At 43.3% G+C, this 15,873-nt stretch overlaps 1 protein-coding gene across 6 annotated transcripts; it reads left to right on the forward strand.

Moving 5' to 3' along the window:
- The first annotated feature begins 1,947 nt into the window (after nt 1–1,947).
- Nucleotides 1,948–10,233, forward strand: LOC143517558 (uncharacterized). 6 transcript variants are annotated; one of them, XM_077010219.1, is made up of 5 exons: nt 1,948–2,696; nt 4,817–4,910; nt 5,066–5,152; nt 9,054–9,380; nt 9,535–10,233. In XM_077010219.1, the coding sequence occupies exons 1-5, from the start codon at nt 2,663–2,665 to the stop codon at nt 9,536–9,538; spliced, it is 546 nt and encodes a 181-aa protein (XP_076866334.1). In that variant the 5' UTR covers nt 1,948–2,662; the 3' UTR covers nt 9,539–10,233. The 6 variants fall into 6 exon arrangements, 5 of the variants coding, with proteins under 5 accessions (XP_076866334.1, XP_076866333.1, XP_076866332.1 ...); XM_077010218.1 differs by having other exon boundaries at nt 1,949–2,696; nt 9,494–10,233; XM_077010217.1 differs by having other exon boundaries at nt 1,949–2,696; nt 9,555–10,233.
- The last annotated feature ends 5,640 nt before the right edge of the window (nt 10,234–15,873 follow it).

The following is a 15,873-nucleotide window of genomic DNA, read 5'->3' on the forward strand; positions in this document are numbered from 1 at the left end:
GGAAAAAAAACTCAACATGTATAACGAAACAGAGGACACCAGGGGAAGTAGCTGGCCACAGGCAAAACACGCTGCAGAAAAATAAAAACCTTCCCAAAATAAAGGTAAAATGGATAGGAAGAAAACAGTAGGGGAAAACTTGAGAATGGCTAGAGAGCAGCGCAGGAGATAGAGACTTGAATAAGTGAAAGTAAAGCGAGAGAGAGAAAGGTGGCTGGACACCTTGCGAGCGAAAGAAACCACTAGAGAAGGCAGGAAAAAGCTGAAAGCGCAATGGCATAACCACAACGATTCAGCAGTGATTCGTCTCCACAAACTTCTATAAGCCTATAAAACAGCTGAGACAAATCCCTGCTGATTGTGCAGATTAAGTCTGGGACTGACTCGGGTGCCTCTTGTGGAAGTAGAGGGTGTAGCATGCGAGCCAGCCCTGACAATTTAAAGCACTATGCAGCTGTTGAAGTGTAGAGGTTGTAATGAGACTTGATAGTTCGAGCATGATAATGAAAAATTACTGACATTATGTAAATAGTTTCTGTCCAGGGCTGCTATCTCCACAAAATACATGTCTAAAGGTGGTAAGTATTGATACTTTTTGGTATACAGTAAACCAATCACATGTATTTGTGATACACAGCCATTGAAATTACAATGAAGTCAAATGTTTCAAATGTTTTGTTTACAGGAAGAACAGACATGCTCACAGTTCTGGCAATGGGACGGAACAAAAAGAAAATTAGCAACATGGCCAAAATATTGGCCCAAAGATATGCTAAGGTCCCCATTTAAGTGACAAACTGTTAACGCTTTAAAAATGTTACTGAATACTGGAAAATGTTTGGTGATATGATTTGGTAATATTAAAGGCCGTTCAGAGAGTGGCAGATGATCAGCTTAAGCTGGAGGAGCTCAAAACTGAGTTAAGGATTGATGCTGTTCTCCAACAGTGGGTCACTGAGGTTCAACACTGGCCTGAAGGTAATATACTGAAGTAAATATTGATTTTGTGTCCTTATTTAGTAATATTTTATTCTAAAGTCACTTTTTCCTAATAGCAAATTCTAGAGTGAAGCCTCAAGGGAGGTCATTCTGAAGAAGAAAATTGAGGGCCTGTACCTTAGTGTCATGCAGAGGAAACATCGCCTTTACCGTCAGACAGGTATGATTCCTCATTATTTAGCAATTTTTCTTTCAGCCAACTGATTGTTTCTTTCTGTAACGTATTGAACAGGCAGAGAGGGATCCAAATGCGGAAGAACACCGCTTTTATTGAAATGAGACGCTGGTACAAACACAGGCAGGTGTATCATGAGCACTATGACTAGTAGCAACTGCGTTGTCTTGGCGTGGTCAGGACGGTCCAGGGTCATACCGGGGGAGCAGAAGTCAGGAGGTACAGAGGGACTAGGCAGGAGACAAGGTCGGGGACGTAAGCGAGGGTCGGAACACAGGAAAGCAGACAGGTAATAGAAAGGCTTGGTACGCGGCATGAGTCGGCAATACTTCGCGACTAGGAAGTGGAATGTGGGTGTTTAAGTAGAGATATAGGGGGTGTGGTGATGAGCGTCAGGTGAGGCTGGTTAGGTGGAGATCAGGTGGCATTCCTTACACTTTCTTTTGTAATGTACTAAACATATCATGTAAATTATGTTAATATTGTTGTGCATGTTATTCAGGTCTTTATATCCAGTTAAATTCAGTTCAGGTCAACTTTGTCATTATACTGTCAGCGTATTTCTTCAGTGAAGTGAAAGTAAATAATGGTTAAATAATCTTCAATAAGTCATCAATAAGTAGACTGATAATTTCTTTCGCAGTTAGCAATAAGAGATGACATAAGTTGTGCCAGAAAATTGCAGAGGAAAAGGCAGCTTTATCTTCTGCTGTTGAAAAGCTATGTGAACAGACAGACATCATTCTGCCTGCTGTTGATGAGCTTTTCTTGACTGAAAATGTTGTGTGGCCCTGGAATTATCTTTGAACCAGTAAGAACAATACAATACAGCGCTCAAATGTACAATACAGCGCTCAAATGTAGCTTTTACATACTAAATACATCCTAAATAGCTGCTTGTGTTGCTTAAACAGTTAATTTGGTTAGCCTGTAAATCAATCTAGCATGCTAAAGGACAAACACATTCAAGTGAATGGTAGTAGCTAGCCCAGTGTGACGTCGGGTGCGGCGTGAAGGACGAGACACGAATCCTCTCCAGAGCACACATCACTTTTAATATATATACACATAGAGCACAAAGAGCGCACGTATAACATGAAAGTTACACACAGAACATGTATGACTCAGACAACGATGAGCACAGGACACTGCGCGAACGCACATTAAGTAGACAAACCACATAAGCCCCACGTGATTACGAGACGAGCCACAGGTGAGATGGATGATCACAAGACATAACCGCACCCACAGAGATCCACAGACGCAGGTCCGTCCGAAACCGAGTACTACAGTACTATATAGTACGCGAGAAGCAGTACGCGAGCAACCTAGTACGTCCGAAACCACAGTATGCATTAAACCAGTACGCGAAACGTACCCGGATGACGTACTGCATCGGCAGCCATTTTTAAGTATGTGATTGCAGCACACTGTCCTATCCCATGATGCAACTGGAGCAGCGGAGGTGTTCGAAGTTAGAAAAATAAAATGGCGGAAAGCGGCGAGCCAGCAATTTACAAGTGTAAGTAGATACAAACACAAAATAAAACATTTAAAAAATATGACGATGTGCAAACCAAGTGCAACCCAAGTGACGTTACAAGTAGTGTCACTGAGAATGAAAAATACAATTTGTTAGATTACATATATATAGTTTTTAAATTTTTTATTAACACAGCTAGCGAGTCCAAGCTGAGGTAATCTTGTTAGCTCGCTAGTTAACCCGTCAGCTAATACCGATTAACTCATATATCCGATAACGCGAAAAATGTGCGGTATTAATGTCGGTTTTGTTAGATTTATATGCATATGCGAATATCCGAATGGAGCTGTGGATTTCTGTATTTTTTTAGTGTTTATGACCATCAGCGAGTCCAAGCTGATGTAATATTGTTAGAGGCATGAAAATCTGTCACCTTTCGGTGACATTCGCCGTTTTAAAGTTGAAAAGGGTGACCTACGTGAATCGTGTAGATCCGAGGAGTTTTTTTGGGGTGGGGAGATATTTTTATATAAAATCATATTGACTTAACCCTGATGAGATCCAGGCGTGGTCTACATTCTTGGGGTCCAGCTGGGTGTGGGGGACCCATTGCAATTTTTGTTAAAATAATCAGCAGATTCAGCCCAATTGCAAGTAAAATAAACAATACATATGTTAAATTAGTTTGCTCTCTTATTTATTTATTAGTTACTTTTTTATTAAAATGTAACACAATAAGGAAATCAATCATAAATCATGCTGGCTGACAGGCTGGTCCTATGGCTAGCTGCTCACGGGCTGGTGCTAACGGAGCTGGCTGCTGCTCATCCTCCTTTTCATTATCAGTATCAGACTCTGATATTTCAGAAATGTGATCCTGAAATTTCCTCTTCTGAATCATCATCAAAATCCTCTGTCTCTTCCAATATCAGCTGTAAGGCAGTCTGAACTGAGAATTGCTTTGCCATCTTTTATAGCATTTTTAGCATTTTTAGCATCATGTCCCCATGATTGGGTGAAACACACACAAACACACACATACACACACACACACACACATACACACACATACATACACAAACATACAGGTCCAGAGAGGAGGGAGGGATAATGAGGGCTGAGAGAAAAGATGCTTCTTTCAGATCTCACCCCTTTGTCTCTATAGAGATTCTTCGTCCACTGTCTGACAATATGCAATCAACCCCTGATGTGACAACCATCAAAAGTGTTGATGGTTGCCCACCCTTGCATGCCAAACACCTCTGTCCTTTGTTTGTATATCCTTTAAAGTCATACAGACGACTATCAACTACCCAACCCAATGTTGATTGCCCACTGGACCCTGGACCCTGTATGTAATACAAATGTGAAGGGGGGGGTACGGGGGGGTGGTCATTGAAAATATTTTCTGACTTATGTTGCTCACGGAAAATGAGCCAAGGACCAATGAATCTCAGTTTGAAAAAAAAAAAATTGTAGAATTTTTTTAAGCTGATTTTTTCAAAATGGGTCCCACAGACCCTTGGACCATATAAGGGTTAAGTAAACAGCACTTCCGAAATCGGCCATTTCTGCCCGGATACATCATCATAGAGGCCAAATACGAACGTTCTTCATTCGTGTTGTGGCGCAGGACCTAGTGCTGTCTACACCGGGGACACGGCAGAAGAGCGAACATTTACCACTACATTTACCAGATCGTACATTTACCTCTACATTTACCAGATCATACATTTACCTCTACATTTACCAGATCGTACATTTTCATGCCTGTTGTTAGCTCGCTAGTTGACCCGTCAAGCTAATACTAATTGTACCGATTAACTCGCAACAAATCTGAAGCGCATCCGTCAATTTTAGACCATTTTGCTCGCAATGATTTTAAGACATGACTAGCTTAATCTGGTTTACAAGTGGTTTGCAGGTCGAATTCCTTTATGTTCATTTTCTTTTATTTTAAACCTTGGTTGTTTGTCATACTGATATAACGACGTTCGTGCATTCACCTCACCTTTTTAGTAATACTATTGAAAGGCTAACCTATTCTTACCATATTCTATACTATAAAAATATATCTAGCTTTGTGATTATTGATTTTTGTAACTTTGCTACACTGATACAGTAACCATCAATTTTAAAGCTAAAGTTTATTATTGCAGGGACCGATGAAGACACCAAGGACCTTATCCGGTGGAGGGTGGCCAATGCGCATCTCTTCACCGGTAAAAGAAATGCAGCAGTACGAGGTTTTGAGTAAGTAACTTTGGTTAAATTAATACATCTGCATTACAGGTCATGTACACTATTAATTACAAAAGGCTGTATGTAATAGAGATATAGTATTAACAGTTTTAAAAGACAGTGTATGCATTTTACTGTAGTTAACAGTTATGTCTATTATCTTGCAGAGCCTTCGTCTTGGAGAAAAAATTGCCAAAGGCAATCTCTCCACTTTATGTAAAAAAAAGTGGGAGAACCTTAAGCAAAAATATAAGGTAAGTCTCTTCCTGATAGTTTATCAGATTAAAATAATTCAGTGAAGGTTTAGTTATAATACAAGGTGTTGTCCCCCGTTCCCTTTTCCGTGTTTTTATGAATTTTGTAGGAACTGAAGTGCCCCCCCACTGGGGTGAGTACAGAGGGTGGTGTAGCAACAGCAGCATCCTGGAAATGGTATGCTGCCATGGATGAGGCAATAGGTGGGAGGCCATCAATTAGTCCACCCACCCTTATTGCCTCATCTGGCCAGGGTGCTGCTGTTGAGCCACTGCCCTCTGTAAAGGAACCCCTTGCCAAGAAGAGGCGGGGGAATTTAATTGACTATTTGAGGGAGTTGGAAGAGAGGGAAAATGAGAGGGAGAGAGAGGCTGAGGAAAGAGACGAGAGAAGACAGAGAGATGCTGAGGAGAGGGAGGAAAGAAGATGGAGAGAGGCTGAGGAGAGGGAGGAAAGAAGATGGAGAGAGGCTGAAAAGAGAGAGGAAAGAAGAGAGAGGGAAACAATAGCACGAGAAGAGAAGAGAGATGCAGAAGCTAGAATAAGAGAGGAAAGGAGGGATAGGGAGGCAAGAGAGAGAGAGGAAAGATTTTTAAATGTATTGGAGATTTTAGCTAAAAAATAAATAGTTGTATATCAGCTTTCAAGTCTTTTGGTGTTATTATATATTGTGAGAATGATGACAGTAATACATTTGCAACTAGAAATAGATAGGTTGTAGATTTAATTTAAATATGTTTAGATTTTGTGTCTTATACTGTGACGCTGGTGTGTGAGAGGAAGAATGAGACACAACTAGCGTCTTTGCGATGCACACTTAACATTTAATGAATAACAACACGTAAAGTCCAGCACTAGCGGAGCAAGCACGCTGACGCGATGTTTGCACAGGCATGAACTTTAGACAAAGACGAGCACACGACACTGCGCGAACGCACATTAAATAGGTGAGTTACACAGACCCACGTGACCTCGAGACAAGGCACAGGTGTAACAAACGAACACGCTCACAAACAACCCACACCCACGGAAGTACAAACATGGACATAACAGCACGCAGACAACGTCATGACACGCCCACAGGGAAGGGTCCGGAGCCTTCACCGTGACAGAACCCTCCGCCAGGGGCTCGCTACTCCCGGAGCGTCCCGCGCAGCTGGGAAGCCCCGAACCAACACCGACGGTGCAGGTCCGGAGCCGCCGGGATCACGAGCCTCCGAGAGCCGTCACCCCCGACGGCGGGAACCGCCGCGAACAGCTCTAGCACACCCTCCCTGGGAAGACAGGGGAGAAAACATTAAACAATGGCACGCTGACAAACACACACACAGGCACATGAAACACAAGAGGAACGAACGGGAAAAGGAAATTAGGGAGACACAGGGGAATAGACAAACATATAGGGACAGGCAGCCATGGCATCGCTCCGGCTGCCTGCCAAAGCGCACACGGTGGCGCTATCCCTCCAGGGAAAGCAGGCTGGGCGGGCGCGGCAGGCGGAACAGGCAGCGGAGTCCCTCCTGGAGGCTTAGACGCCGCAGGCGGTACAGGCTGCGGAGCCTCTCCGGTCCTAGGGTTCCGACTCCGCGCGCGCGTTGTGCCGCTCGGGGCTCCCGCTGGCCTTGCTGCAGGGGGCTTCCCTCGGGGAGCTTTAGTCCTCCCTCTGGGCGCAGCTGGAGTCCTGGCTTTACGCCGCCCGCCGGCTGGTGTCCACGGCGGCTCCAAGGGCACGTGACGCACCCACCTTGGAGCGCTGGCTACACCAGGACCCCCCTGCTCTCTTGGAGATGCCTTCGCCTCGCCCCCTGACGTCTCCATCTCCTCCTCGCTCTCGGAGACGCTCCGACCCAGCGACATGGATTCCTCCGGGGTCGGGCAGCGGGACCAGGCCATGCTGCTTGCCGCTGAGGAGGACCGGGGTACCTCCTTCTTGAGGTGCACCGTACTCCCCGAACGTCCCGAGACGCTCTCCACCCCCTCGCTCTCGTCCTCACTCCCGAAGGGTGATGAACACACAGACGGAGAGCGGCTGGCGTCCTCCCCCTCTCCGTAGTCGTCTCCCTCCGCCTGGCCGTAGTCCAGGGTGGCTTCTGAACACTCCGACGGGGGGTAGGTCTCGTCCTCCTCCTCGCCTGGAGAGTCCGTTTCCCCGAACTCATCCTCGGGAGGGGTGAGGGACAAGGCGCCCGTACCCACCAGAAATGGCTCACCGGTCTCCTCCTCCTCGGGGAAGACCGGGAGAAGTGCGCTGTCTTCCTCGCTTTCGCAGGTGCCCGTTGCACGGGGTGGCAGGTCCACGGACGCGGGGTTCTTTCTCTCCCTCCACACGCGGACCGCGGTCTGGCGGAAGTGTTCTGCCGTCTCTGCGTCCTCTGCGTCCTGCGCAGCGCGGAGCATGTACGCGCAGAACGGGTCCTGCTCCATCGTCTGCACGGCGATGGGGACTTCGCGCCGCCGCACTGGGGAAGTACCGTGGTGATGTCGGTTTTTCTTCCCCTTTGCACGCTTGGCGTATCCGGGCATCTGTAACGGCTCGTCTTTCTGTGACGCTGGTGTGTGAGAGGAAGAATGAGACACAACTAGCGTCTTTGCGATGCACACTTAACATTTAATGAATAACAACACGTAAAGTCCAGCACTAGCGGAGCAAGCACGCTGACGCGATGTTTGCACAGGCATGAACTTTAGACAAAGACGAGCACACGACACTGCGCGAACGCACATTAAATAGGTGAGTTACACAGACCCACGTGACCTCGAGACAAGGCACAGGTGTAACAAACGAACACGCTCACAAACAACCCACACCCACGGAAGTACAAACATGGACATAACAGCACGCAGACAACGTCATGACACGCCCACAGGGAAGGGTCCGGAGCCTTCACCGTGACATATACAAGTCTTATACTATAGGTATACTATAGGTAGGGCATAGTTTTCAAGCTTATGCATAAAGTATGTGTGTGATATTTTTGTCCCAAACAACTTCATTAATTAAACAAGTTTTAGTCTTCTGATCAGTAGCCACACTGAGTAGAAAATCTCACAGATCTTTTGAATGTATTGATGGAGCAAGCTTTCTGTTTAAACTTTAATGCTAAATGATATTCATAACCTAAAGGTAATACATCATTTACACCCAACAAGTACAATTTGGAATGATTTTAATTTGGCATCAAATCAACATAAATCAGCGTTTGAAAGTTGGAAAACGTGTCTGACTCCCGGACCATCAGGGCTCACTCCACACAAAGCCCTGTCCTTTCTCCCCTGCTCTTCTCCTTCTACACAAACAGCTGTGCCTCCGTGAAGCAGCCAAACTCTTGAGGTTTGCTGATACCACCATCACTAGTCTAATCTCTGGTGGGGATGAGTCAGCCTACAGCAGGGAGATAGAGAAACTAATACAGGTGCATCTCAGTAAATTATATCAAAAAGTTAATCAATTTCAGTAATTAAATACAAAAAAACTAAACGCATATATTATATAGATTCATCACAAACAAGGTGATCTATTTCAAGTGTTTATTTTTGTTAATGTTGATGATTACAGCCAATGAATATCTAAAAAATTCATTGAAAACTTGATTAGACCAACTAAAAATAATGATTAATTCAGAAATGCTGGCCTACTGAATGCAGGCGCCAAATGGAAATTACAAACTGTATTGGTCGTCGTGCCGCATGTACAATTAGAATATGGAAACTCTTTTGGCGAAAGTGTGGGTGGCTCTTAAAAGAGCCGTTGGGTTTTAAAGCGATGTTTTAAACACTCAAAGAGAAAGGCCTAAATATAATCATGCTCGTGCAGAGCTAAAACACAATGTTGTGGTGCTGAGACAGCTGCAGCCAGAATCTCTCGTGCATCTTCCCCTGATGTTTGTTCTGTGCCGACAGGCTCTGGTGGGTCAGTGTCATCAGCCTCTGGAACATCTGGGTCTATGATGTCGCCGTGAGCAATGCAGAGGTTGTGGAGCACAGCGCAGCATGCCACAACCTCGGGTGCGAAGACAGGGCTCACCTCAAGGGCTTTAAAGAAAATGGATCCCCAGCGGGTCTTCAGCATTCCAAATGTTCTTTCAATTATGTTCCTGGCCCGAGAGAGTCTGCTGTTGAAACGAGCCTGTACAGGGTTCTGCACAGGCTCTCGATAAGGGGTCAGGAGCTGGATTGGTGCGCTGATGCACGGATAACCCCCATCACCAAGGATGCACCTTCCTCTAGGTGGGTATAGGCCCTCTTTGTATATTATAGGGCTGTTCTTCAGCACCCGTGCGTCATGTACAGACCCAGGGTAACCCACAAAAAAGTCAATAAACCTTCCCTGATGGTCACAGATCGCTTGCAGCTGCACAGAATAAAAAAGCTTCCTGTTCAGGTAGCACTGTGCATTGGCAGATGGGGGTTTTATTCTGATGTGGCACCCGTCGATGGCACCAACTGCCACTTTGAAGGACGCCGATCCAGCCAACTGGGCAAATCCTGCTCCTACCACATCCAGTTAATCACCAGCAGGTAACATGATGACCCTCTTCAAAATGCCACTGACTGCCTTGCTCATTCTGTGCACAATGTCACACACAGTAGATCTTGGGATGGCGAACGCTCGGGAGACCACACGATAGGATGCTGCGTGTGCCAGCCAGTAAAGGAACACCAACAGCTCGATGTCCCTGCTCCACCCATGATCAGTCTCCTGCCTCAGTGCATTACTGAGTGAGGTGATGGTCTCACGGGAGAGTCTGAAATCTGCCCTGAGGTCTCCACCACCGAAATACAGCTGCAAGACGGGCACAGCTGTATTGAGGTGACAATACGTCAGGCTCCCATCCTGTAAATCAATGCACATAGTTTAATTAATTATTAATATAATAATACTTTATTTATTTGATCCAATTAGAATTTGGTTTTTTATTTACTGTAAAATAAATTAATTGAATAAATATTTTTGTGAAAGTGGTTTGACTATACATTATTTCATAATCATGAGCACAAAGAATGTTTTTTGCCCCGCGGTATTCAAACCAGATATTTACCACTACGCTCGAAGCTCCACTAACTCTAGCTCCACTACAGGGCTAATCGCGGCGGCGGCGACCGGGGGGGGGGGGGGGGTTTAGGTGGCGAACGTAACACTTGTAACGGAGTGTTTTTTTCAATAGCGCTGAAATAAATGCTCCGGTTTAAAATTAATTCTCCCGTCAAAATTAAAAAATATTTTTAACAATTTATTCTGGGTCCGGATGGGATGGCATTTGGGTCCGTTGGTTGCGGAATTTGCAGAGTTAGGGGGGGCGTAAAATGGACACAGATTAAGTGTTATATCGCCGGTGGATGGCGCCAGAGCTAGCGAACTAGTAACGTATTGAATCATATATGAGAGGTAAATAAACTGGATATTTTTTTCGGCGTGAGATATCGGAAATACGGGACAAATAAAAATACGGGATGATGCCGGGACAGAGCGGTAAAATACGGGACTGTCCCGGCCAAAACGGGACACTTGACAGGTATGATCCGGACCGCGGTCCGCCTGTTAGTGACCTCTGGTCTAGAAATATAACTTGAAGCTGTATTTTTAATCATCTTATTATTAAGATGTCATTGATTTGTGCTGTCCAATCAGTAATATAGCACAAATATGTATGTAGTAAGTGCCGGCTACGATTGCTAAAGACGATAGCGGTACTTACATTTCTCCTGAGGTAAATGATCAAATTCCTGAGGAATCTTCTCCGAGCTACTACTCGACGCCGTCTTGCAGAGAATACCATCGCAAGAACTGTCTTGACGAGGTAAATGTAAAATGAAATGTAAATGAAGTAAATGTAAATGAAGCAAGTGTAAATGTAAATGAAGCAAATCTAATGTAAATCGCGAACAGACCATAAACTACCCAGATAGCAAAATGCATTCGGCCTGGATCTGGGCAGGAACTGTCATAAAATCCGGGCCAGGTCCGTAAAACGCACAACGGTCCAGTCTCAGTATGGATCTGGCGTACGGACTCAGAATGACACCGGACCGGCACCACGCCAGATCTTTGTAGTTTTTGTGTTCCTTCGGCCCAAATGCGGCTCAGATCCACTTACCGCTTACTATCCACTTACTATCCGCCGACCGGCTCCGGATCAGCTGCGCGTTTATAACGGTGTGCTTACAACTATAATGCAGTCCTGGCGACGCCCTGCTCTGCAGTCTATTGAGGTTCCACTGCTTTAATACACGCATGTAAATGGCTGAAACGGCTAATTACTTGAATCAGGTTTGCTGACAGAAGAAACAGCAATACATGAAGGGCAAAAGACAGGAAAAAGCTATCAAGCTATCTTACCTTTCTAGTTCTAGTAAAATATAATATAATGCTTTCCCTACTAGTTTACACTTATTACCCAGCCAACATGTCCACATGGGCCCCACATGGGATTTAACTGGGCAGTATGGGTTTTATCTGGGCATGGGCTTAGAGTGGGCTTTTTTAAGGGTTCTATTCGGGCCCCAGTTGAGTTACATTTGTGGGCCCCATTGGGGTTATAAATCCCGGCCCCAGTTGGGTTATAGTTGGGACCCACGTGGGCCTGATTTTTAAAACAGCCTAATATTTTAAAAACGGACTTTTAAATACCATTTACAAAACAGACATTTTTACATAGTACATGATTTTATACCTCAGCTCAAGCAAATGATGGTAGAACTGGATATTTCTCTGGCACACAAACAAATAAATTGCATGTTGATATAGTTTAATTTGTGAAGCAGTTATAATAACTAAATTCATTCAAAATATTAACAAAGTTAATGAACCTGCTTCAGATGTATGGAATAAACCATTGCCTCGCCTCCTCTCGTGCGCACCCGCCCCCAACGAAAGACTAAACGGTCTCGCCTGGCCTGACTGAAAGTGAATTTTTATATCCGTTGGAGATATCATTCACTGAGGTAAGAAATTAACTTTTTATCCGGTTTCTCTAATTTGGTTATCAATGTGTAAAAGAACAAATATACAATGAAAGAAAGAAAAATATCTGAGGATATAATGCCTGACGTTATATTTAATTCAAACCTAGCTATGTTAATTTGCTAGCTTGATAGCTAAAACAACCGTTAGCGTTGAAAGGTAGAACGCAAGCCGTTCATTTGTTATGGCTAAGAGGAATAATCTGTGGGGGGAAATATAGTGTTTAAATGTCTATGTTTACACATTTTCGACGTAACCCACCTAGATTTAGTTAATTAATTTTCCTAGATCAGCTAAGACATAAGTGCAAATTTCGATGTTGCTAGGCTAGCTAACCTAAGATAGTGAGTTAACCTATCTTAGCAAACACTAGAACTAAGTGGTCACCTTGGTTAACTAGCTAGCTAGTTATGTTTAGAGAATGTTTGCTTAACGTTTTGGTAGAAAAGATAATTGTCCTGTTAGTTATTAATTAAGTGATAAACCTTTACAGTTAATAGTAAGTCGTGTCCTGGCATTAAATATACCAAATACAGTGGTACCTCGAGATACGAGCTGCTCTATATACGAGCGATCCAAGATACGAGCACCGAGACGAGCAAAATTTCTGTTCGACACCCGAGTGCACGTTCGAGATACGAGCATGAACCGGTCATCACAGCCATTCGCACGTGTGCTTTGCAACGAGTAACACTACGTACGGTGTATACAGTACAGTATTTCAATACTACAAACGTTTGTTTTGCATTATGGCTCCAAAAAAGGCTCTAGTAGTGGAAAGTCCAGTGAGAAGAGAATGATAACTATAGAAACTAAGCAGGAGATTATTCACCTGCATGAGAAAGGCACTCGTGTAGCCGAACTCGCTCGTCTGTTCGGCCGGAGTACATGTCTTTTTTTCCACATTTACGCTAGTTTTGTGACTTTTTTAAGGACCGGAACCAATTACAATATTTTACATTGTTAAATTGCTTCCAGAACCGAGCAGTTCGAGATACGAGCACGGGTCTGGAACGGATTAAACTCGTATCTCGAGGTACCACTGTACAAATGACTGCATTTCTAAGGTAGAGCTGTGTAGTATTAATCCCAGTATGAGGGGGAAAAACAAATGATCGTAGTCCTAACCTACCATAGACAATCTTGTGTATAGCAGAAAAGAGTATTGTCTTACGGATAAACAGCTACTAATCATTCTTGTAATGGGTCCAAGTTAGATAGCGGTTTTCTCGTTTTACAAGTAAATGTGGTGGTTGTTTTTGCCTCAGTTTATTCTATCTGAATTTTAAATTTTGTTTTGTAGGTGCCCTAAAACAAAATGCTTATCTTCAGAATTAACTAAAGATGTTGAGAGAGCTGTCTCAAAGTGGTTTACCAATGCTCGTGACCATGATGGAAACCGTGCATTGAGAGCGCAGAGAGACTTTCAAAAAAGGAACGCAGAACAGATGTAAGTAATCAATAGTGAGTTACACGTTTGTGATAATGTGACTATGAAGGCATGTGAAAATCAGTCATTTTTACTTTCCAAAACCCTGACAGCTCCTATATTGGAGTTTTTAAATGTTTTATGTACACCTAACTTGTAAACACATCACTTGGCCTTTGTAAAATCTCCCCCAAGAGGTGATTGAAGTGTTAGACATCAGTGTCTTTGGAAATTTTGAGTAACTGCAGCAGCTCAAATTAGTGAATTGTATAGTATATTTGAAGGAGTACTGGTCAGGATTTTATTATACTGTGCAAACTAGAAGCTGGCAAGAGCCTTCATAGAGTTCTGTACAGTGTATTATGGTCAGGACCCAGGTGGTGCAGAAAATGCATGCCCATTAAACAGGCCTAGTGTGCTAATTCAATTGTACAAACAGGATTTTTATGCTTTACCATGTTTTAGATTCACAGAGAAGGATGTTTATCATTGCTAAAAGTGGTTTAGATAATCTGCAGTGTTACTGTTGTGTGCTTTAATTAATACTGTTGTCTGTCTCTCCCTCCCCTCTTCTCTCTCTCTCTCTACAAGATGTGAAACTACACAACTCAGCAACACACAGTAAAGGATTCTAAAGACTCTTAACATATGTTTTATGGACATTTATGGTTAAAATTGTTAATGAGTTGTCGTTTTCAATAAAACATTTTTATTAGGATTGATCAAGCATTTGTCGTCATTTAAATGTAAGTATTATTATAAACAGCTCATCTCTGATTTAAATTACTTATGATAATACAGTCTTTAGTGCTGTGCTCTTATACAACAGTTTTGCAAAGTAAGAAAAGCAACTGAATATTGCATTAGGTATGTACAGCAGAGACCTCACCTGAAGCCCTCCATGACTCCATAGGGACCCACATTGGATGACACAAGTTAGCATTATAGTAATTGTGCTCCAAATGTGTGATGCAAGCTGACATTCTAGTGAGTGATGGGCTGATATTTGGGCCCCCTTTGCATAACCCATATGGGGCCTATAAAGATTTGCCCATGGGCCCCTAATGGGGCTGAAGCGGGTGTCTGCAGTTAACCATAAGGGCCCTACTTGTTGCCCACACTGGCCCCATCATTATCCCACACAAACAAGGGGCCCATGTAGGGCCAGCGAATCATTGCTCATACGGGGCCCACCTGAGGCCCACATTGACCCCAATATTGGCCCACATGGGCTAACACACATGGGGCCCATGTAGGGCCAGTGAATCAATGCTCATACGGGGCCCACCTGAGGCCCACATTGACCCCAATATTGGCCCACATGGGCTAACACACATGGGGCCCATGTGGAGCCGATGGACAAATCTTTGTGGGCCCCAGCTGGGTTGCCCAAAAAGGGCCCATGTGCCAGCCCATTTCAAACCCATGTGGGGCCCGCATGGACATGTTGACTGGGTAATGCAATACTTTACACAATTACATTTTAAAATATGTAGAAAATAATTTCCATACTAGATTCTAAAATACAAACACAATACTTTAACTAAACTTACTATAGAAAGTAATGTTTATTTTAGTATGTTTTAAAATATGAACTATATCAATGTTAAATATTTTTCAACCAAATTGAAATGCAATGCAATATTTATTTAATTAGTTTTAAAACATTAAAAATTCTGAATAAATGTAATCAGTCAATCATTTTTTATTTGTATTATTCATAGTTCTGTCCTTTCACTTCCACAATTTGAATAAAAACAAATAAACAATAAATAAAACAAATTCTTTTTTTTACCAAATTTATTTTTTGTAAAACTCACATACATATCTGTGTAATATTCTGGTATGACTGTGTATAAACACCACCACAGGACATTCTCACTGCTTGTTGCGTTCTTGCCGTCCACCCCCTCGGTCACAGGACAAGTTGAACCATCTGATGGCATGCCGAGTTATTTCAGTGTCTGTTGCTCCTGCAGAAGTTGGACATTTCCGAACAGAACCTAAACAAAAACACAAATTAATGAGAAAGCAGTGCTGGACAACAGAATATTAACCACAGCTAATACAACAAAAAGAAAAAGGAAGGAGTTAAAAATAAATTGTTGAAAAAAAAGTGAGAGTAGACAGGCCAGCACATATTACTAGAATATTCACGTTTACATGCAATTAATAATTTGGTAACACATTTTAACATTTAACATGTGATTTGGTACATCTGTTTTCAACGTGGAATCCCTACAAAACAACATTTTCTATAGATCAAATGGCAAACCCTGTTAAACGATGCACAGAATAATCTGCAACTTACAGCAGTACACTGAACAAAA

The sequence above is a fragment of the Brachyhypopomus gauderio genome, chromosome 6 (genome assembly GCF_052324685.1).
Source record: "Brachyhypopomus gauderio isolate BG-103 chromosome 6, BGAUD_0.2, whole genome shotgun sequence".
Taxonomy (NCBI): Eukaryota; Metazoa; Chordata; class Actinopteri; order Gymnotiformes; family Hypopomidae; genus Brachyhypopomus; species Brachyhypopomus gauderio.

Excerpts from the sequence above, each read along its gene's own strand:
- LOC143517558 (XM_077010215.1), top strand. The coding sequence starts at position 2,663 with ATGGCGGAAAGCGGCGAGCCAGCAATTTACAAGT. Across the intron at positions 2,697-4,816 it reads CGAGCCAGCAATTTACAAGT|GGACCGATGAAGACACCAAG; the intron begins GTAAGTAGATAC and ends TTATTATTGCAG. Across the intron at positions 4,911-5,065 it reads GCAGCAGTACGAGGTTTTGA|AGCCTTCGTCTTGGAGAAAA; the intron begins GTAAGTAACTTT and ends ATTATCTTGCAG.